The sequence below is a fragment of the Gracilinanus agilis genome, chromosome 1 (genome assembly GCF_016433145.1).
Source record: "Gracilinanus agilis isolate LMUSP501 chromosome 1, AgileGrace, whole genome shotgun sequence".
In the NCBI taxonomy this organism is placed as follows: domain Eukaryota; kingdom Metazoa; phylum Chordata; class Mammalia; order Didelphimorphia; family Didelphidae; genus Gracilinanus; species Gracilinanus agilis.
The window spans coordinates 56,852,004-56,875,850 of NC_058130.1; the positions used below are offsets into that span (position 1 = coordinate 56,852,004).

General features: G+C 37.8%; 1 protein-coding gene across 1 annotated transcript in view; it reads left to right on the top strand.

Moving 5' to 3' along the window:
* The window catches only part of PPARG (peroxisome proliferator activated receptor gamma), a 142,202-nt gene that overhangs the window by 55,765 nt on the left and 62,590 nt on the right, over positions 1-23,847 (top strand). Inside the window, exons 2-3 of the mRNA XM_044666669.1 lie at positions 14,282-14,509; positions 16,493-16,662. Of these exons, the coding sequence (XP_044522604.1) occupies positions 14,290-14,509; positions 16,493-16,662 (390 nt within the window). The 5' untranslated portion in view covers positions 14,282-14,289. The remainder of the gene's footprint in view (positions 1-14,281; positions 14,510-16,492; positions 16,663-23,847) is intronic.

Genomic DNA, 23,847 nt, shown 5'->3' on the forward strand with positions numbered 1-23,847 from the left:
TAATGTATATCTTCACTAGCCCAAGATCCATCCAAAAACATGCCCTTGTCCACACCTAATGTTTTTCCTTTACCTCTCCAATTGTCTAAGTTCTTCCTATCATTCAGTGTCCAACTCAAATCCCAAGATTTTATTGATTCCTGCAGCCTTAATTGGACTCCATCTTTTCCTCCAAATCTCAGCTCCAAAGTCTTTCATTTTAAAATTTTAAATATATTTATTTATTGTCGCGTTAAAATACCCAGGCAACTCCCTCCCTTCTCCCAATTAGAGAAGTTGACAAAAAGATATATGTAGATATAAAATCATGTCTTACTTGTTTTTATTTATCAATTCTTTCTCTGGAGACAAACATATGCAAGTCATTCTTCAAACAAATTTCTGTTGCTGTATATCATGTTCCTTTGGTTCTGTTCATTTCACTTTTCCTAATTTCATATAGGACTTTCCGTGGTTTGGTTTGGTTTTTTTCATTAACGGGTTTGTCATTTCTTACAAGGTGCTAATATTCCATAGCAATCATATGTCCCAAGATGTTTAGTCATACCTCCATTGATGGGCATCCCTTCAATTCCTAACTCTTTGTAAAGGAAAAACCAAAACCAGTGCTTGGACAAAGGATATTATTCCTTGTGAGAAGCCTCATTAAAAGTATCAATTCTGGGGCAGCTGGATGGCTCAATGAGAGTACCAGGCCTGGAGCTGAAAGGTCCTGGGTTCATTTCTGGTCTTAGACACTTCCTAACCATGGGATCCTAGACAAGTGTCTTAACTTCAGTTGCCTATCCCTTACCGCTCTTCTGCCTTGGAACCAATACTTAGTATCAATTCTAAGACAGTAGGTAAGGGTTTTAAAAAGATAGATAGATAGATAGATAGATAGATAGATAGATAGATAGATAGATAGATAGATAGATAGATAGATAGATAGATAGATAGAAAGAAAGAAAGAAGGATGGATGGATGGATGGATGGATGGATGGATGGATGGATGGATGGATGGATAGATAGATATTTTTCTTTTCTTAAAAACCACACAGCCTCAGAAAACCTAATAGGAATGGTCATTGTATCCACAGCACTTACAGTCCGTTCTACATCCTAACACATTTCATTGTTTAATTAGCAATCTTGTATTGGCCTTTGATTGTTTCGTTAGTAGCCAGGTAGACAGAGCTCTGGCCTCGGAGTCAGGAAGATCTGAGTTTAAACACAGCTTCATACCCTTACCAGCCTGGGTAAGTCATTAAGTTTGAAAATGAAGCAATAATAGTACCTTCCTCCCACAATCATTGTCATGATAAAATGAGAGGATATTTATAAAGTACTTTGCAAACCGTAAAGTATTTTCAAATGCTAGTCATTATTATTATTGTAGTTATAAACTTAGTCTTTTACAACTCAATTCCATAAAGGGAAGATATACATTTCATACACTTTCTAGCCATGGTGCCTGGTTTAGTGTTGAGTGTGTTACAGATGCCCCGTGCTTGCTGTCCATTTATTGACTGATTAAATGAGGTTGATGAAGAGCAGTGTGGTTACTTAGCTTTACACAGAAAGGGGGAAAAATGCTCCCAGATTTTGTTGCCCTAGACTTAATTTCTAGCCTCAGTCTACCCATCACCTAAACATGGGCTGTTGGTCATGAAGGTAGAACCAAAAGAGAAAAAGCAAATAGCTCATTGGACATCTATCCCTGCTAAAAAAGAATACCGTATTTATCTTTCATTAGATAAAAAAGTTCTTCCTAAAATCCTTTTGAAGAAGAAGAGAAAAGGGACGGACACATTTCATTGCACAAAATCAGACAATAGGAGAAGGTGATGCTGGAAAAACAATCTGGTGCCATGGAAACAGTACTAGCTCTTGAGTTAGAGGTCATGAGTTCAAATCCTGCCTCTCCTCCTTATTACCTATTGGAATTAATTTCAGCATGTCAAATAACTTCCCTTGATTCTCCATCTGTAAAATGAAGAAATTCAACTAAATTTCCTTGCAGGTCCTTTCCAGCTCTAGCTTTCTTGTCCTGAGAGTAATTACTTTAAAGATCCATAATTTTGTTCATGTAGATGCTCCATAACCAGAGAGCATACCTGTCTTCTGATTCCTAGTGTTTAGGACTATCTTTATCCCCAGGTCCAAAAAAAATGCCATCATCCTATGGCTAACCTCGCGCTCATGAATTTCTTGGATCTTTAGTTAGAGAGCTCCTCTGACAATAGACAACAATATTTTGCCAGATCCTCCTTTCAAGTTTGAATAACTTAGTAGGGCTTGCCAACACTTCTTTTACACTGGCAAAATCTTCAAAATGCCAACGTCACCTTCACACCACAATGAGGCACAGGAGAAGGATTTCAGTCACTGTTCATTTCTGGCCACTGGTCAACCTGAGTGCACACTGACAACCGAAAGGGGGCTTAGAATGAGTCACTAAGCTTTTATTACGCACCTGCTGTGTGCCAAGACACTATGCTAAGTGCTGGGAATACAAAGAAAAACAAAAGAGAGTCCCTGCCCTCAAGAGTTCAAAGTTTAATGGGGGAGATGGCATGCAAGCAATTACATCCGAATAAGTTGTATTTGAAGGATAAATGAGAATAACCACCCAATTGAAGGCATTCAAATTAAGAGGGATTGGGAAAGGGAAAGGTTGGGCAGCCATGGATGGATTATGTTCCTCATTGTCAGACATTTAATAGTCAGTAAATATTTGTCAACACCTTCTGTGAACTAGACACTTTGCTAAGCTCTGGAATTGTTGGAGGGAACTTCTGAATTAATAAGATCACAAATTCATTTAAGTATGGTACAATGATTTTTCTACTCAAATCTCCTCCACCTTTCCAAAGATCCTGCTCAGTCCTTCTAGCTGCAGCGATCACTCCCTCCTTGGAATCCTGTACTACCATTTATTTGGAATGCATTTGCAATCTTGTATTTTTTTCACTTGCATTTATTTTCATTCTGTTTCTCCAACTAGGTTCTAAACTGCTTATGCTTCTTCATAAGCTCCCTTGGGACCTCCCACAGTGCCTTGCATTTAATAAGATCTCAATTTCTTCATTGATTATTTTTTAATTCCTTTGTCTTGAAATTGATATGAAGTCGGTTCTAATGCAAAAGAGTGGTAAGGACTAGGCAATTGGGGTTAAGTGACTTGCCCAGGGTCACATAGCTAGGAATTAAGGCCAGATTCTTAATTGATTTTTGCCAGATGGACCAAATAAGTAGTGTGGAGGGAGGAATACTGGCAAGAGATAAAAAGGAAATGCAGGGTCAAAGCCCTTGAAGGCTTTGATGCTACTAGCAAGAAGTTACCCACTAAAAAATATGAGGGAACCTTCCCTTTCGAGGAAGGGAAGGGATGAGGCTATCATTCATTTATGGTCATAACTCTTGGGGAAGGATTTATTTATTTATTTGTTTATTTGCTTTTCAATACTGTTCTTTTTTTGGATATTTTTATTTTGAATATTTTCCCATAGTTACATGTTTCATGTTCTTTCCCTCTCCCCAAACCCCTCTACTCCCCCACCTTAGTCGACACACAATTCCACTGGGTTTTACATGTATCCTTGATTAAGACCTAATTCCATGTTATTGATAGTTGGACTAGAATGATCATTTAGTGTCTTCATCCCCAATAATATCCCCATCAGCCCATGTGTTCAAGCAGTTGTTTTTCCTCTGTGTTTCTCCTCCCACAGTTCTTCCTCTGAATGTGGTTGGGGAAAGATTTCTAAAGGAGGCTGATATGTTTACATGAAGAACAGTGTTTCCACTGGAATTTGTCCATTGGAAGGATGTAACCCGCTGAAGTTATTCAGTGCTAATGAAACACCTCAAAACACTATTGGCCGATTCAAGTGAAGACTTGATATAGGTGTTGATATAGGTGTTAACATTTAGAACAGGAATTCTATAACTGAGGTCTGTTTTGGGGGGGGGGTTAGATATATTGATAGATAGCCTTGGCTTCCTTTGTAATCCTCTGTATTTTACTGTATGAATTTGAAAACATTCTGAGAAGGGTCTTTGGTTTCTCTAGACTGCCTAACAGGTCTATATCACAAAAATATTAAGAACCTCTGATTTAAACTCTAAGTTAAATATATTATTGCATATTTGCCTCTAAAAGGTAACTATCTACACATAAAAGCCAAAAGATCTGGCTTAAATTAAAGTTACCATTTTTCTTCATTCTAAGAGACTGCCACCATACCAGAACTGCCAGATCATTTCTTTTCTTAAAGGTTTGATTCACAATTTCCTTCTCACTGTCTCTTCTCAGCTTCCCCAAAGCCTTTGCTAATGCTTAAGGTGGTGGAAGAGAACAAGAAAGAGCCATCTTTGGCTTCATTTTCAATGACTTTAATTCCACTGCCCCATTTCTGTGCCAGTGCAAAGTATCCTACAGTCTCTTTTTCTCTTCTCCTATACTTCTTTCTCCATTTCCTCCCCTTCTGCCATGACGAAATGAAAACCAATGTGGCAGATATGTTGAAAGATGGCACCATTCCAACTTCTTTTTACACATCTCAGGCCCTGCTTTTCTTTTAGTGTAAGTGTATTTGCAAAGAAGGACAGGGAGAGTATATAATACAAATAATTACTTCCACAGGCACCCAGTCAGTCCTCTTTCCTTTCCAGGTGATTTGTATTCCCTTCCTTTAGAAATACAGAAAGTCAGTTTTGGCAGGAGAACCAGCCTTTAATCTAGTTTGCCTGTCATGGGAAAGATGGCATGAAGTTCCAGCTAAGAAGGCAGAAATCAGCATGAAGGCATTATCCTCTAATCTTTGGGTTTTTTTTAAGGCCCCAGGATTGAGTTGTGCAAGTTATCAACACAGAGACTGGGAGGCATCTCATGCCAAGGTGTGGCCTAGGCCAAATGAACTGCAGTCAAAGGAAGCATAAAAACAGAGTCACGATCTGGGAAACATTCAGTAAGCCCTGAAGAAAACCAAATTTGAGGTTTTTCAGTGAGTGCCTTCTGGTTTAATGGAAAGAAATGAATACATGAATGTGCACTGGAATTCTTTGGCTCTTGCCGGAGCCAAACTCAGAAGTACACATAGGGGAAATCAAGCTGCAGAACCAACAAATTTAGTTTTCTGAGCATTATGATATTGCAAATGGAAAAGAGTATGAAATTGTTCTGTTCTTATATACTAGAAGGAAGATTGATACCCCAAAGAATTCTATGAGTATATTAAAGATTATTATCATTATTCAAATTCATGAAAACCTCTGCCATTGAAAAAGGAAATGACAAAAGAAAAATAAGAAGTTAATTTCTTGGAATAAATTATTAATTAGATTACTCTCATTCAAGAATACTTACTTGGATTTTTCCTTTCTTCTCTTAAAGAAACATACATATGAAAAATAACTCTGCTTTTCCATTATTTGCATGTGATTCCCTTTATGAGACCTATAAAAATACTCAGAATATTTTTGTTTCTTCTGAATAGAAGTCTCAGGAATTTACCTGCTAATTTTTCAAGGCTCTTAAAGTTAGCAGTTAAGGGAGCCAGCTCTGAACTCGCTGCTTTCTCAAAGGACTTAGAAAACTTGAAATATTCCTCCTTGGTTGTTTTGGTTTTTTCCAACCAACATAATTTCTTGGCTTTAGCTATTCCATATTTAAAGAGTGGTTGAAGGGTAGCTTAATAACAGTCTTCAAGGACCCACAGTATATGGCAAAGGGCAAATATGCAAAGGATGATAATCAGTTTAGCAAATAGAGGGGGAAGAGAGAATAAACTGCAACTCAGAAATTAGGGTAGGCTTGGGAAGGTTTCTCTGAACTGATGGAGATTGAAGTTAGTAGAACCAGAAGAATTTACAGGATAACCACACTGAAGTACTGAAAGACTTCAGGACCCTGATTAATGCAATGGCCAATCTTGATTTCAAAAGATCAATGGTGAATCTTACTCTTGCCTCTTGGGAGAGAGGTGGCATATTTGATGTGCAGAATGCAGCATACCTTTTCTGACATCACAAATGTATTTACTTCTTTACTTAACTATTTTAATTATTACAAGACAATTCCAGGGGAGCAGGATTGAACAATTCAAAAGTTTCAGTGATTTTTTTTTAAAAGAACATCAATAAAATTTTTAAAATTACTTTAAGCCTACTTAATTTTTCTGACAAAGTTGTTTAACTCAAAAATGAATAAACAAGGAAGATTGAGAAAGTTTCTTTTCTCAGAATCTTTAATGAGCTGACCTTTCTGGTTCCTTTGCTTCCCCTCTACCCCTGCCCCCACTGAATGCACACAAGGGCCAGCTCTTCTGCTCTTCTCTCTTAATATACCTTTTCTCAATCATTTCATTCATTCTCATGGTTTCCACAGCCACCATAATGGGGTAATTCCTAAATGGATCTCCCTATTCCCATAGCCCATCAAATCTGCTTTCTTCTTATTGACTTTGTTCTTGCTATTTTCCCCTTGCTTAGAATATTTAATTTACATTATTCTTCCCTAATATTTAATCTACATTATACTTATACTTAAGGCCCCTTTCATGTCTGAATGGCTCTATCAAATTAGATCACATTTGTAAAGTACTTAGCACAGTGCCTGGCACATAGAAGACATCTAATAAATTGCTTGTTCTTCTCCTTCTTCCTCTCTAGTTTTCCACTTCCACTGGCTCTAGGCCACTGGATTTCTGCCTCCCATGACTTTCTGTGGCATCTGTGACTGTGACTTTAGCTCATGATTAGTGCTTTTTGTTAGTCTAATCTTTCCAACTCAGTTGTGTGATTTTTGGGGGCCAGAGAATGTGTGGCTTCCCTTAAGATAACTTTTTTATTTTGCATATACTAATGATGGGGATGATGGTGGTCTTAGTGGTGGTGATAGTGACGGCCAGCATCCCTGTAATACTTTAAGACTTACAAAGCACTTTACAAGTATTATTTTATCCTCACAATACCCCTGACAGGTAGGTGTTATTATGTTCCCCATTTTGTAGTTGAGGAAACTGAAGCAAATGGTGATTAAGTGATTTGCCCAGGATCAGACTACTTATAGCTTGTAAATATCCAAAGAAGGATTTGAACTCAGATTTTGATGACTCCAGAACCAACACACTATATTCTATGCCACCTGCTTTTATCTATGCTTATGACTACCAAACAAAGAATGGTATTTAGAATGATAGCTTTCAATTATACTACAAAGCCCTTCTTCACTCAATATAATTCAACAAGGCACTAAGGATATTAAGGCAAAACCCAAAAAGCTCCTTGCCCTTAGGATGTTATTTGGGAGGGGGGGGGTAATCAACCTATACACAGATAAAATAAATACAAATTAACTTGAGGAGGGATAAGAAAAGATTTTAGAAGATGACACTTGAGCTGAGACTTAAGGGAAGATGAATATATTTAGAGGCAGAAAATGAAGAAGTACATTGTTGACATTGAAGTAGTCAGTGTGAATTCATGGAGGTGGGAGATGGAACACAGGACTCTTTGACAGCAATCTATTGTACTGTACTTTTTAAGGAAGGAAAAGAGATTTTAAAACCCTCCATTAACCAGAAAGATCAATTATTCAGAATACTACCATTCCCTGAGCATTTTGGTCAATCTAACATCCAATTTTAAATTTTTTTTATTTTAAAATAATCAATAATAACTTATATCAATACATTTCATAAGGTTATATAATTGTAAAGTATCGTTTTATAGTTTAATTTCTATTTTCACATGTAGTAAATTATGTATCTGGAATCATGGAATCCATGTCATCTGAATACATGTAAGTAATTGACCAGTCAGTAGTTCAGGAGTTTAATAAATGGCCAGGCACTGTGCTAAGCACTGGGATGCAAATAAAAAAGCAAAAATCAGTTTCTGCCCTCAAGGGGCTTACATTTAATGGGGAAGACACTGTGTACATATGTCAGTTGTTCAGCCTTCATTTTGGAGGAAGACTAATGATACTATTGGAAAGGTCTTGCCTTTTATTGAACTGAATTTAAATGAGGCATTGTAGCACCAAATCCTCAGCGTCATTCTCTCTTCCCGAGTCATTAGTGTCCAAGTGGCAAGACAAGAAGTCAGGACTGGTGTTGGCCCAGGTTACAGTGGATGACCTTGGTATTTTTAATGTCTAACCATGCTTTAAATACTCCACAGCACCTGCTTCTACTGCTTTTGTGGCTGTTGGAACAAACATAAATCAAGACATAGAGGATAAATACCCAATAGATGGAAGGTTGACTTAGGAAGAAAAACTAGCAGCTAGACTGATAGCACATAAGGATAGAAGAAAAGTAGAAAAGAGGACTTCATGGATGGCAAAGCCAAGTCTTGAACCCAGATCTGATAACTCGAGTGCTAGCCCTTGTTTTGCTATGAAGTATATCATGATATATTCACATTTTGTGTTTAAATTTGAACCATCATTGGGGGGGGGTTCCATTTCCTCTTAGGAAAGCTAACAAGACTAGACTTCAAGAACTCTGAGATCCCTTGGAATTCTCTTTGTGTTACCTCACACAGTGAGGGGACCTGGACAGTTAATACTGGACCAATTAATGACTTGGATAAAGCTAGATTAAGTCGGAGTTGGAAAAATGAGTGTGCTCTCTCTGAGTACTATGCTATAAACCAACTTAAGAGTGTGCCAGGGAATGATAGAGGTTGAAAATTAGTAGGATAAGTGATCCCTTATTAATTGAATAATGATAAGAGTAAGTGGCTCCTTGAAGTCACCTCCCCTGGGTTTGGAGGTGGCAGTCACAACTCTTTTTTTTTCTCTAGCATGCAATTCTTCTTCCTGTAACAAATAACCATTTTACCAAACACTTTCTAATACAGATTACCCTGCATTTATCAACAAAAAAATTAACTAATGTGTCTTTTAATACTATGGAAGAGAAGCACCAGGTACAGATATAAGCTTCTGGCAAAATACCCTTAATTCAGAAAAGAATCAGAGATTTTAGTTTGATTGTTCCCACAAAGAAACAAGAAGCAAAATCATGATATTCTGGTGCTTAATCTCCAAGTTGATGTGCTGTTCTTTTCCCCTCTCTACACCCGCCTGCTCCTCTGCCACCTCCATTCCCAATTTCTCACAAATGACGATGGTGCCTATCAGATTGGAGAATCTGCTTTATTTTTTACTTGAAATTTATTGTACCTTGGTGTACAGTTGCAAAAAAATCTGTTCACTGGCCATTATATAGCTTAAGGCCAAATTTGATGGTCTAAGATGAATGGCACAAACCCATACCCTTCATTGCAAGGCAGGAAAAAAAAAAAAAGGTTATTTTCAGTCTCCCTGCTTGAAACACATTGAAAGGTTGTGAAACACTGGGCAATGCCCTGATGCAACAGGGCTCAGTGTCGCCCAGCTGGAGAATTGAGACATGGTTATATGTCCCTGAGAAAGGGGCCTGTTATTCATGCAAATATTTTGTTCATTTGTCCTTTCATGGATAATTGCACTGAGTAACAGAAAACACCTACTCGACTTACAGTTTGGCAAGAAACAGTAGCTTATGTTTTCTAGAGACCAAATTAGAAGCAGGCTCCTTGGACCCTTCTCTAAATCAAAATAAAATAAAAATGTCCAGAGAATCTCTGTGCCTCTCAGTAACTGTGGTCCATGGTGTAATATGTTTAGGTCAGGATGTCCCAGAGTAAAGAGGAAGGGCTGCATGGAGAAGGAAGAAGAGTGAAAAGGCAATTGGAGGGAAATATGTCCATCTAGGAAGAATTTCTTAGAGGGAACAGAGTTTTCTTTTCTCACCTATTTAGCAAAGCCCAAACTGTCATGTTGCATCGTATTCTTATCTAATGTAGAGACCATCTATGACTCTTTGAGAGACTGGGTGCACACTGATGGTGGAATTCTGCCCAAATTCACATTTTATGTGTAAATTTCAACACTTGATTCTTATTAGGATGGCATGAAGTTGACTTTAATTTCTCATAGGCTGTGCCAATGAAACACAAGCCCTAGCCAGGTTCTTTTGAGCCTGGACTCAGCCCTCTTCCACTATCTAGATAGTGGATTGGATAGTGGACCGCAGAGTGGATATCTAGATTTTTTTTTGCCAGATATTTTTAATGACAATTATAAAAGACTCAAAACATCTTTTTTTCTCCCCAGACTGCCTTCTTAAACAAATGATTTGCTATTAGTTACAAATACTGTATGACAATGCTTTTTTTTCCCACAAGAACAATTTTTGAACAAAATGGCTGATTTTTAAAAATTCTTTGGGAATGGGGGGATGGGGTGATAGGGTAGAGAGAAAAGTCTGGTCTTTTAACATTTTTAAATCAGAATTTTCCCCTAACTCCCTAAGCAAAACTGGATATGAATGAATTGTTTTTCTAATCTTTCACTATCTACATAGTGGAAGAGGGCTGAGTCCAGATGTCAGAAGCCCTGGATTCAGATACTGGCTATACTCCTTACTCCTCTAGGTCTCGAGTCTCCTCATCAAATTAATCAGAGTTAGATGATTGGGCTAAATGATCTCCAAAATTCTTCCTAACTTAAAATTCTCTTATGCTCTGAGTCTCAGCTACATTTACCAAGTGCCATGTACTGTGCCCAAGACCTGGTACAAAGAAAAAATGACAAGCTTAGGTTTTACATTGGTTCCTCCAGAGTCAATCAAAGACTAAACATCTTTTCTTGACTTTCAATATGGCCATGAACATATTTGATCCTGATGCTCATGAAACCATCCACAAAGACATGAAAACATTTTCATCCACACTGGGCAAGTCCTTGTTCCTTGAGACTGAGATCACTGTTGTTTTGAAGATTTGAAATGTATATATATACACATACAAAATGAATTAAACCAGTAGAAGGAGGACATATAGAAAACGAAGGTGGATGGGTAGAAGAACTGGAATGGCTTAGAGTTTCTTAGGTTTAGGCTCCATCATGGAAATGAGTTTTCAAAGGGGAGATGTTGTCTGATGAATTCCATCATTTAGAAGAGTGACTTTTCTCTGGATGTCATTGAGAAAAAGAGAGATGACCTTTAAGCCATCACCAACACACATTGCCCTTTCCTGTAGTGTTTACACTGTAACCCAGATAACTTGGGGTTGTTTGGGTTCTTGTTTGTATAGACATTCAGACATGTGAACAGAGTGAGTGCCCAGTATCCCCTCCTGGGACCACTGTAGCATGTTCAAAGTTCCTTTCTCTCTCTCTTTTTTAAATAAATGTTCACTGGGCACTTTGTTTATTTCATAAGATTCCTAATTCAAACTTATTTTAGTTTGACTCTTCTCTAACCTTTCAGAACAGGTCCTCTGCTCATGAGATTGAAATCAGTCAGAATAAGGGATGGAATCAAGGAATCCTGCCTATTAAAGCAAAAATCAGCAAGTCCATCTGCCTCAGTTTTCAGATGAGAAAAACCAAGGCTCAGAAAAACAAAGGGATTTGTAGAAGGTCACAGAGGTATTTAGTGAAAACAAGGTTTAGAATCCGAGGTTTTGGACCAAGGTTCTAGATCTGGTTCTGCCTCCACTCAATTGTCTTTCCCACTAAACCATGGTGTTGTGTCCTCTTTAATTCCATGGAAGAAGGGTCTATTGCTGATTTCCTATCTATTTAGATGCTATCGGGTCCATATCATGGCAGATAGGTGAGATTTTATTCAGCCAGGGTCCTTCTCTCCCTTAAACCTCTTCACCACTGAGGAGGCACAAGGAATATATTCATTGCCATTTAGTGTAGAGCAGAGATTCTTCACCTGGAGTCCACATACCTGTCAGTGTTGCAATTTGGAAAACTCTTTTAATTTAGTTGACTTCCTTTGTAACTCTACATTCTTATTTGGGGCATTAAAAAGCATCTGAATAGAGGTCCATGGGCTTCACTGTATTGCTGGGGAATGGGGAGGCCAGCTGTGAAAGAGCCTTTTATGTAGAGACATCCCACTATTCTTCCTCCCACTCCTCAGCCATAACCCCTTACTATAGCTACTAGCCAATGCCACTCCTTAGCACCCATGGCCTCTTTGCCTCCACTGTCAGTCCTCCCTCATTTTCAGAGTGCCAAATGGCCCAGCTCCCTCCCAGGATATTTGATAAAAGAGTTAAAATTTAAAATTTGTAGTGACTGACTTCTTTGGCTGCACTCCTGAATACTATGAGCTGGCTCCAAGTAAACCAAATCAGACCGATTCCTCTTATATAAAGGTTTAAAGTCTAACAGACTGCAATGATTGGGTCACAAGTCCATGTTAACTACTCGGAATCACGCCTCCCTCTGTGTTTTTTACTTCTCCAGCAGTGATTACCCATCGGAGACTTAGAAGTCTATGTGTCATCCAACATCCCAAGCAGAAAACTTTGGAAGGCAACTCTGTTCTGCCTTATTTAAATAGCATTGCATCCCAGGGCTATTGGAAGAGCGGCAATTTCTTCACTGAGAAGTTTCTTTGAAAAATGCAGGGCTAGATTTTTATTCTCAAGAAATCTCAGTCCTCATGACATCTGTTTCCAATGCGTCCTGTCTACCATATTTGGTCCACTTGTTGAAGGAAAGGCAGAACTTAGGAGACAGCCAGGTGGCAGAGTGCAAAAAATACTTAATATGAATATGAGAAGATCTAAATTCAAAACCTGCCTCAACCACTTAACGGTGTGACCCAGGAACAAGTCCCTTGACCTCTCTAAGCCTAAATTTCCTTATCTATAAAATGGGAATGATAACAGCACCTACTTCCGTGGGTCGTTGTGAGGATAAAATAATCTATGTAAAGTGCTTTGCAAACATGACAGTTCTAAAAAATGCCAATTATTGTTAGTCATTAAAAGGAAACTGATCATCATAACCTTCTATTTGAGTTCCTTTTTGTGAAAGCTAGAGTCCACACTGCAGAAATATTAGGGGAGGTACAATAATTCCCATTTATAGAATGCTTTCAGATTTCCAAAGTGCTTTCTTCACAGCCAACAGATGAGCTGAGTAGTGTAAATATTATTGCCCCCATATTACAGGTGAGAAAACTCAAAATAATCTGCTCAAACAAGGACTGTAACCAGGATTACACTCTGGGTTTCTCTTCTAAATTTCCCTAATACCATCAAGGGTAAGGGCACCACTATCCTTCTAGTCATCCAGGCTCCTCAGTGCCATCATCAACTCCTCATTTTCACTCAGCCCACATAACCAATCTATTATCGCATCTTGTCATTTCTCTTTTCTCAATATCTCTCATATGTCGCCTTTCCACTCACACAGCTGCCACCCTCATTCAAGTCCTTATTACCTCTCACCTGGATGACTGCAATAGCTTTCTAATTGGGCTCTCTGCCTCAGGTTTCTTCCCACTCCAATCAGTCCTCTACTGGGCTCTTTGTAAAGCATTTGCTTGATTCTACTCTCTCTCTTTCTCATACATTCTTTCTCTTTCCTCTATTTCTCTTTCTCTCTGTGTTTCCTTGTGTCTCTTGTCTCTATCTGTCTGTCTGGATTTCTCTCTCTCTCTTTCAATCAATCAGTGACATCCAGGATCTCCTTATTGCTTCTGGGATCAAATGCAAACTCCTCTATTTGGTATTGAAAACTTGTGATAATCAGGCCCCTTCCCATGTTTCTAGTCTGGACCATTTTAAAGAATTCAGTAAATATTTATTGACTGACTGAGTCAAATCTAGGCCTCTTAGGAGACGATTTCCTGAAAGGTATTTATTTATTTAGGTAGAGGCCTAAATAGTATTCTTTCTCCATGATGCAAATAAAACGAATCAATTTACCAAAATGCAAATTATGCCCACTTCAAGACTGTTACAGGCATCAAATTAGAAACTACACTAATCTACCCTTTGCAAGCTAAGGAGATATATTTAGGGCCTTCAATTTTGAGAATTCAAAGGAGATTCTAGATACAAAATGATTATTATCAGTATTAATGAATGACATTGGATGGAGTAGGAGAAATTGTAATCACTAAAATTAAGTGAAGAGCAAGGCTGTTTGTGAAATGCTGTACAGAGAACTGTTGTTCTAAGATCGTCCTGAGACAACAAGATAAAGATGTTGCACCTTTTTTCTCCAGCTCAAACAAGGAAAATGGTATTGAGAAAGTGTTCCTGTGTAGATGAAACTCCCATTATTGTGTTTGTCTAAAGATTAACCACTACCAAAGCTTCTTCACTTCCTTTCCCTAACTATACAGTCATTTCACTGGTATATTACTTTGCTCTAGGTGTTGGTTCTAAACTTCACACCTATCATCGTTGTTCTTCTTTTTGGTTCTAGGCATTGCCATGGTTGACACAGAGATGCCATTTTGGCCCACCAACTTTGGGATCAGCTCCGTGGATCTGTCTGTCATGGATGACCACTCCCACTCCTTTGACATCAAACCCTTCACCACTGTTGACTTCTCCAGCATTTCCACCCCACATTATGAAGACATTCCATTCACAAGGGCTGATCCAATGGTTCCTGATTACAAATATGACCTGAAACTCCAAGAATGTCCAAGTATGAACTTTATTTCCACTTTCCACATTGCTCAGATGGTCATTATACTAGATTGTCGCTAGAACTTTATACTCCATAGATAGACACAATAGAACAAACATCAGAACTCCCACTGTCAACTCAGCTCAGGGTTGGAAGGGAAAGAAGTCTGGATAAGATGATAATTCTATTAGGAAGATATGACTAACAACTTTTCCAGATGGTTAGCATTAAGATTAGATTTTTAAATATGGTTGTCATTTTAAAAGAGGAATTGTTAATCCAGATGAATCTCTAAATGAGGGGCACTTCCCAGTATGCTTTACCTGTTTATAGCTCCTTCCCTCAGTAGATGGAAGATAAAGGTGTCAGAACTTCATTCCTCACTTTTGAAATCATTGACACTTACTAAAGCCATACTTTCTCAGATCCTCTTAAGATCAATCAATCAATATTTATTAAACACTTTCTATGTGCCAGGCACTGTGCTATGCCCTAAAATCTATCTTGATTTTTCAGACTCCCTTCATATACTTTTTTAATCCTCCTAGCCAGTAGCAACCTTGGCCTTAATGCCAATTGCATTCGAGCTCAAGGGAACCTCGCCTCTGAGTTTCTTTGGTCATTTAGATGTTAATAAACGAACAATTCTACTACTAGATTGTAGCAATTATTAAATATCTCCTATTCCTATTCCAGGAATTATTAAATATCCAGCAATTATTAAATGTCTCCTATTCCTATTATTAATATTGTATAAAGTTGCCCATTTTCCCTGTATTCGTGCTAAAAATACTACAGGTCTCATTTAAATTTTATTTCCCAACACAAATATAAATGTAGAAGATTTGGGGATGTTGCTAGGTCTTGAGTTTTTTTCCAAATCAACTTAGGGTTGTTATTAGAATAGATTTCTCAAAATGAAGTACATTTCCTTGACTTTTCTTTTTGTATACATGTCTTATAGGCCAGATTTCCAAAGGAATGATTGCAACTGGCAACTCTTTCATTTCAGGTCATTTTAGCAAACATCTTCAGGGAATTAGTAAGAATTCAGGAGCTTCCTTTATTTCTAACTTATGCGCAGATAGATTTATATGTAGGGCATCTAGTTAGATCTTAAGGTTACCATTTAATGGGCCTGGTTCTACTGGTGGAAAGACAATAAATTGCTTCCTCATTAGAGGTATTCTGGCTCTTAGAGGAATCATTTTTAAAATTATTTCACCAGCTGGGAGCGGATTGGTCTCATGTCCCTCCAAGACAAGCACACCTGCTCGATTCTCACTGGGAAGCCCATGGAGTAGATTAATTCTGTTAGTATGATTTAGAGCTACATCTAAAGAGCAAAATCTTATCAAGATGTATCAAAAAAAAAATCTTGGAACTCTAAGGAACTTCAGATGCCATGCATCCAGTTTATGGCTGAACAGCAATTCCCAACCACTAGAACATCCAAGTTTCTCATTAAACACCTTCAGTGATGTGGAAATCACTAGGTGAAAGCATTATTCAGATCTAATTGTTCAGAACATCTTTCTTCTACTGGACCCGACTTCATCCTACTTCTACTTTCTGCTCCTTTGCCTATGACTATTTTTCATATGTTTGAAGATAGTAGTTATGAACCTTCCAACTTATTCCCAATTCCAACCCAGTCCCTAGTGCTTTCTCAGCACTATAGTTCCCCAATCACCTATTTGCCTTGCAGTGTCCACTCCCACACTTCCATTCTATGTTCAAAGTCCAATTCTCAGGTGGTCCAAGTCTTCAAAGCCTATATAAGGGCTAGCCTCCCTGCCTCCAGGTTTACCGAATTTGGAATCTGTGTTAGTAGAATGACAAAAGACCACTATTACCCATATGCAGCAGGATCACCTTCACCATTCCTGTCATCCAGCCTAACTTTTGATATTAGGCTTTAGGATCCCCAGTGCCTGTGACCCACTCAAGCATTTGCTTCCCATTAAAAACTTGGTCTTTTCAATGTTCCTCCAAACACAGGTGCTATCAAGGTGGAACCTCCATCCCCTCCTTATTATTCTGAAAAAACTCAGCTCTACAATAAACCTCATGAAGAGTCTTCTAACTCCCTTATGGCCATCGAATGCCGAGTCTGTGGGGATAAAGCTTCTGGGTTCCACTACGGAGTACATGCTTGTGAAGGCTGCAAGGTAAAAATGGCGTCCTCTCTTGTCTTGGTCTTCAAAGAACTTGCCAATCATTTCTTTCCTCTGCTCACATACAGGGGATGGCTCAGGGAATACATTGACATGACCACCTATAATAGCCTTTTACCCAATTCCATCAATAAATCTTTAGGGAGATCCATAGAAGTAGCTACAAAGTATGGCTAAAAGTATTTTTTAAGTCGAGAGAAAATAATGAAGCAATGGAGAGAGAAAGGAAAAGAGATTTTTAGTAAGAATTTAGAAGTTTCTTAATTCTCAAATGCAGAATAAGCATATTGGTCTTGGTTTTGCATTGAAATCTGAAACTCAACTTTTTTTATTTTCATTTTTTTTATCCCTGGCACCAGAATGGGATATAGGGATTCTGCAGGGGAAGGAATCATAGAATTATAGATTTTGAGCTGAAAGATACCCCCCAGAAGTCATCTAATCCAATGTCCTTACTTTTTAGATAAGGAAACAAATTAAATAATTTGACCCAAGTCATACAGAGAGAAAACAGTGACAGAATTTGAACACAGGTTCATTCTTTCCACACCAAGGAGTTATGTTTTGCCATTTGTCTTCCTAGTTGCAAATGTTTTTCATAAAGGTCTTGTTTTTTCAGTTTTGAGCACTTTACAAAGAATAAAAACATTGATTCATCCATTGGGGGAAAATATGCAGAAAAAAAATCTTTATTTTTTTTCCTTCCAAGTTTAATATTCAGTCTAACCATCTCACCTCCATTTTAGCTGTCTAAAGCAAGTAATCTTCTGGCTCCTTATTGACAAGCGTATCAATGCAGCTACATTTCAGTATGTGCATTCTTTTGCAACAATCACTCATGGAAATATTCTTGGAATAGAATAACTCAGAGAAAGACAATGATTTGCACATATACCCCTTGTCAGTGTTTGGAGCAAACTGAATATAAATAAACCCCCTGTGGAATAAAGCTGTTTCCCCTATTCCTCATCCCCCCCCCAAAAAAAATCAAAAGCATATTCTATGCAAAGAAAAACAAAGAAACTGAAAACTTAGACATTAAACACTCAGGCTGACATTACTGGGCATCAGTTGAAATGGGTTCTAATTCTAACCTAACTACTAACTAGTTTTATGCCTTTTAGCAAGCCACATTATTTTGTGAGTCCTCACTTTATTCATCTGTAAAGTGAGAGAATTGGACTATATGGTTCCTAAGGGTCCTTCCAGCTGTTAACTTTTTTGGTACAGAATGACTCCTTGAAATAAACTTTGTAAAGGAATATAACTTGATATTTTAACTGGTTTAGATTTTTAAGAACATTTAACCTACTAGCTTAGCCCCACTATAAGAATGAAGAACAATAATATTAATAATAATAATTGTGACTCATATTTCTCTAGGACTTGAAGGTTTATAAAGGGTTGTTACATGAATTGTTTTCTTTAATCTTCACAACAATATCTGGAAGGCAGATACTTTTTATTATTCCCATTTTCCATCTAGATGAGAAAACCAGCTTAGAGTGGTGGAGTAGACTTGCCCACAATAATACAGCTAATGATTGAATTTGGATTTAAATTTAGTTCTTCCTCACTGCAGGTCCACAATTCTGTTCACTATGATACTCCAAACTGAAGTTCTGTGGTTCTACCTGAAGTCATGTAAAAATAGAGTTGGTCCTAAAGGGAAGAACTAAGAGCAAGTGTTAGAAGATAAAGTTTTGTTGTTCAAACATTCTGGTCATGTCCTACTTCTCTGTGACCCCAGTTGGGGTTTTCTGGGCAAAGATACTGGAATCGTTTGCTATTTCCTTCTTCTGCCCATTTTACAGATGAGGCAATAGAGGCAAACAGTGTTAAGTGACTTGTCCAGGGTCATACAGCTAGTAAGTATCTAAGGCTAGATTTGATCTCAGGAAGATACCTTCCTGAATCCAAGCCCATCAACTTTGTACACTGTGCCACCTAACTGCCCTGGAAGATAGAGAGGGGTAGAATAATGTTTGATGTCAGGAAGAAACTTCCTAACAAAGAGAACCATTCAGATGTAAGATGGACTCTCTCTGAAGAATGCTAGTAGTCAGTTCCCCCCCCTCCCCCCACTGAAGAGCTTTGGGCAGAAGCTGGATGACCACTTATCAAGAAGTTATAATGGCAATTTTTTTTTTCAGATATGGACTGGATGAAATTGCCATTGAGATTCTTTCTACTTCTTAAGATTCTAAAAATTATATAAGGCTTCATTAAGTAAACGTCAGCTTTTATTGACTTGAGTTTATGGCATTATTGAATGAATGACTTGAATGAACTCCCGCTAGAATCTAATCAACCCTTCTACATGAATTATTCCATTTTGATCATTTAGAAAGTTTAGAGTAATGAAAGGGTGTGGTTGGCTAGTTGGAGTTTAACTTTTCTATAATTACCTTTTTGTGTGTAGATAGTAAAGCTTCAACAGCCTAGTCCTTAGACAACCAGAGGTCTTAAGCACCGTGGCACCAGCCCATAGTGAGCCTGTGGTTTCGGGAAGTGCTTAGCATTTGAGTAGAACTGAAGAGGTAAAGTTTAAAGAAGAAGCACTGTTATTAGTTATTTTATCCACTGAAAGAAGGGGAAGAAAGCACCATAATTGATGACTAAAACTTATGTAGCACCTACTCTTAGCCATACCAGATTGAGAATTGGATCTTCATTTGGGTTGTTGGGTCTTCATTTACTCAAAACCATAACTGGAATCCCCACTGATCCATCTCTATGCCAGACCATACCCAGCAGCAAGAGCCATTTGATTAAAACCAAATGGCAAGATAAATAACAGTGATTAAATTAGATAGTCAACATTCTCTGTACACATATAAAAATGACTGCCATCTGCCACATATATATATGGGAATACTAGTCAACTTCCTACTTAATCCTTCAGCATAATCCATTTGGCCTCACTAGAAGACTACATGTATCCAATGAAGAACAATTAGTTTGCCATGAAATTATACAATGATTTTTTCTTTTAGAGATCTAATTCATCCTTTTATTTAGTAAACATCTATTTAGTACCTGTTGTATGTAGTATGCTAAGATACATGCTGGCATAGATGCAAAGATGGGTAAATTATTGGGTTTCTCTGAAAATTTTTTTCGTATTAGTAAAAGAGGTCTATATTGATGACGTTTGCCAAAGATGAACTGATGCAGTAAGAATAAAGTGATCTAGGGGAAGCTAAGAGATTATCAGTGGATGGAGAGGCAGGTTGGGAGGACCTAGGTTCAAATCTGACCTCAGATGCTTCCTAGCTGTGTGACCTTGGGCAAGTCACTTAACTCCAATTGCCCAACCTTTATTGTTCTTCTACCTTGGAACCAATAGTGAATGTACTTTTTTTTAAAAGTCATTGACCTACTGCTAAATATGTAAGCAGGATAAGGACAGGTAGATTATGCTTACATTATTGATCTAACGGCTTACATAAAGTAAAATCTAGGGTGACTAGCAACTAGAATTGTCTTAGAGCTTTCAAAGTGCCACCAACTTACCAATTAGTCACAAAATACAATAAATATTTTTTCTTCACTTGATAGTTCTATCACTGGTACTTGCACATCAAAAAATGACCTTAGAACTCTAAACTTGGTGAAAGGTAACTGAGCTACTTATATTTGGTAACTAATAGGAAAATCCTCAGGAAGATAATCTGATATCTTTGGAATAAGGATTTTAAAGACATATATTCACAGAAATTCTGGAAATGATAGGAGGAAGCTTCCCAATTCACAAATCTGATGCAAGTTTGACGTTAACTAGAAGGTCATGGGGCATATTGTATCATGCTTGCTACAATAATCATGTTAAAAATGCTGCTGAAAATTCAAAACATAACTTGGAAAAATCCTTTGGCTTTAGTATTTAATTTTGCAGGAAGGCATTATATTTATATGGCACAGAAGGTCAGGAATTTGCACAATCTTCACTGTTTTTAATGAGGAAGAACTAAATAACCAAGAAAATAATAATTTAAGAAAAGATGGTATCAGAAATTGTGGAGCAGAGACAAGTTCTGGGGTTTGAGGTCTTGGCATCAGTAGAGAGTCAACCTTTATTCTGCCCAGAATCACGAAGTTGGGTAGGCTCTCAGTGGGCAGCCAGTTCAGCTTGCATCTACACAAGAACCTTTCTCAACATCCCTGACAAGTGAAGGTGGTCTACTGCCAGTTTCATACTCTAACCACCATAGCACCCTTCCTCCCTTAATTGGAGTACCTGTGATTTTGCATGAAATCATCCAAAGGTTTATTTTTGACCCCAGATTAAAGAACCAGAAGCAATGAGTAGAGGTTATGGAAGTAAACATTAAAATGATTAAAGACAGTAAATCAGAACTAGGGGTAAATGTTTTAAATGTTTAACAACTGGAGGGAGTGCAGAGGGAGGGAAATGTAGACACAATTCACTTTTTAAAAATATTTATTTATTTTAGAATATTTTCCCATGGTTACATGAATCATGTTCTTTCCCTCCCTCCTCCTACCCTCTCCTGTAGCCAGTGTGCAATTCCACTGGATTTTACATGTGTCATTGATCAAGACACATTTCCATATTATTAATATTTGTACTAGGGGACTGTTTAGAGTCTGCATCCCTAATCATATTCCCATCGAACCATGTGATTAAGGAAATGTTTTTCTTCTGTTTCTACTCCCATAGTTCTTCCTCTGAATGTGGACAGCGTTCTTTCTCATAAGTCCTTCAGAATTTTCCTGGATCATTGCATTGCTGCTAGTAGAGAAGTCCAATACATTTAGACACATTTCATTTTTAAGTTTAATCTGTGTTATTAACATCTTGTCTATCACTTTCTGAAGTCTAGGCAAAACAACAAATCAAGCCCTGATTTGTAGTATTTGCTGATTCTAGAGGTTTAAATACTCATACTAAAAATTTAACTCTCAGCTCTCAAGATCAGGGTTGGCTTTTCTCCAGCACAGCCCTGGCTAGAGGTGCCCCAAAGTGGAATAAAATGGCTCAAGAAGTCATGGATGGATGTCTTCCAGGGGAGGCTGGATAAACACTTCCCAGTTCGTTGAAATGAGCATTCTCCTTTGTGACTGGTTCAGATTGAGGAGATTCTTTCCAGCTCTAAAGTGGAATTCTTTGGTCATCCCTGGCTTTGCCTGAAGACTTCCAATGAAGGGGACTCAACCATCCCCTTAAAGCCCCTTCCACTTTAGGATAATTCGGATAAAGATTTTTTCCTTTTTTTCTCACGCCCAAATCTGCCTCTCCTCAGTTTTCACCTATTGTCCCTAGTTCTGCCCTCTGAGGCCAACCAGAAAAAAGCTAGTCCCTTTTCATTTGACAATAATCCTAGAGTGATTCTTTTTGGAAGATTAATCACAATAATAAAACTAACATTTATTTAGTGCTTACTATGTGCCAGGCACTGCGTTATAAGGACTTTATAATTAAGATCTCATTTAATTATTACAATGACCTTGTGCAGTAGGTGCTTTTATTTTCTCCATTTTATAAGATGAAGAATTAATTGTAAGATGAAGGGATTGGACTAGGTGGGTTGTAATTTCCCTTCTAGCTCTAAATTGAAGATCTTCTGACCTTTCCTCTGTATCTATCATATTCTAAGTTATAGTTATTTATCTTATCCCACCCCTTCCTCCATGCCCCAACTAAATTATGGCTTCTCTAAGCAATGTGTTTCATTTAATTTTTCTATCCTTGACCAATGATGGGCATCAAAAATGTTTTTTGAATTCAACTAAAACCACCTCTTTTTAATTTATGCAATCAAAATATGACATGGAAGAAAGAAGGAAACATGTATTTATTAAGCATCCACTATGTGCCAAGCACCATGCTAAGTGCTTTACAAATATTATCTCATTTGATCCTCACAACAACCCTGTCTGGCAGGTGCTATTAAGATTGACATCTTACAGTTGAAGAAAATGAGGCAAACAGAGGCAACTTGACCAAGGTCACAAAGATAATGTGTCTGAGGTCAGATTTGGACTCAGGTCTTCCTGACTTCAGGCCAAATGTTCTATCTGCTTTACCACCTCACTGCCTTTTACAGGCAGAAAAAAAAGTTTTCAAAGAGAATGTCTCCTAACTTTTTCTACAAGGTGCAAAGTCCACCCCAGTTGAAGCAGAGTGATCAGACCTTTCATTCTGAAGGGCTCTCTGACCAGAATCAATATTAGATTAGAAGTTCATGAAGAGTTGGGTTTTTTAACCCTTATCTTCTGTCTTGGAACTGATACTAAATATTGATTCCAAGACCGAAGAGTTGTAAGAGCTAGGCTGTCAGGGTTAAGTGACTTGCCTAGAATCACACAGCTAAGAAGTATTTGAGGTCACATTTGAATCCAAGTCGTCCTGACTCCAGACCTAGAACTTTATCCATGGTGCTACCTAGCTGCCCCTGAAGGAAGGGTTCTTACAGAACTGTAAGTAATATATAATATGAACATGAACATATATATTCAACCCTTACTGTCCCAGTATTTTGGAAACAACTGACTTCATCTGTCAACCATATCGCTCCAACTTGGAAAAACAATGCTTATAAGTCATCACTTGAAAATAAACTTGGCTAGTTAAAAGCTGCAACATTCCTCTCTTGGTTTTTTTTCTCCAGGATCATTCACAGATTCCCAATATCCTGTGGAATTTCTGGCTCCTTCCTAATAATGCTTTTCCTGAGCCAACACCTTCCACCACCACCCCCATTGCTGCCACCTCCTCCCTAAAATTGCCTTTCATTTTATTGTATATATACGTCGCTTCTACTTATGTGTACATGATATCTCCCCAAGATAATACAAGGTCCTCAAGGGCAGACATTATTTCATGGCTTTGTATCCCCAGAAACAAACAAGCACCTGGCACATAGTAAGTGTTTAGCAAATACTTATAAAACTTAAAATTTTTTTTGCACGTTGATAGAATTTTTAATAAATATTTTCTGACATTTTGCCATCTGTGTTCTATCTCTCCTTCCCACTTTGCCCCCTTCCTCAAAATGGCAGATAATATGACATAGGTAGCACAAGTGTTATAATGAAATGCATTATTTCCATGTTCTTTATGTTGTGAAAAATGACACATATCACTTACACTAAAGAAAAGTTCATGGAGGAAATGAAGTGAACGATGGCACGCTTTCCTCTGCATTCTGACTC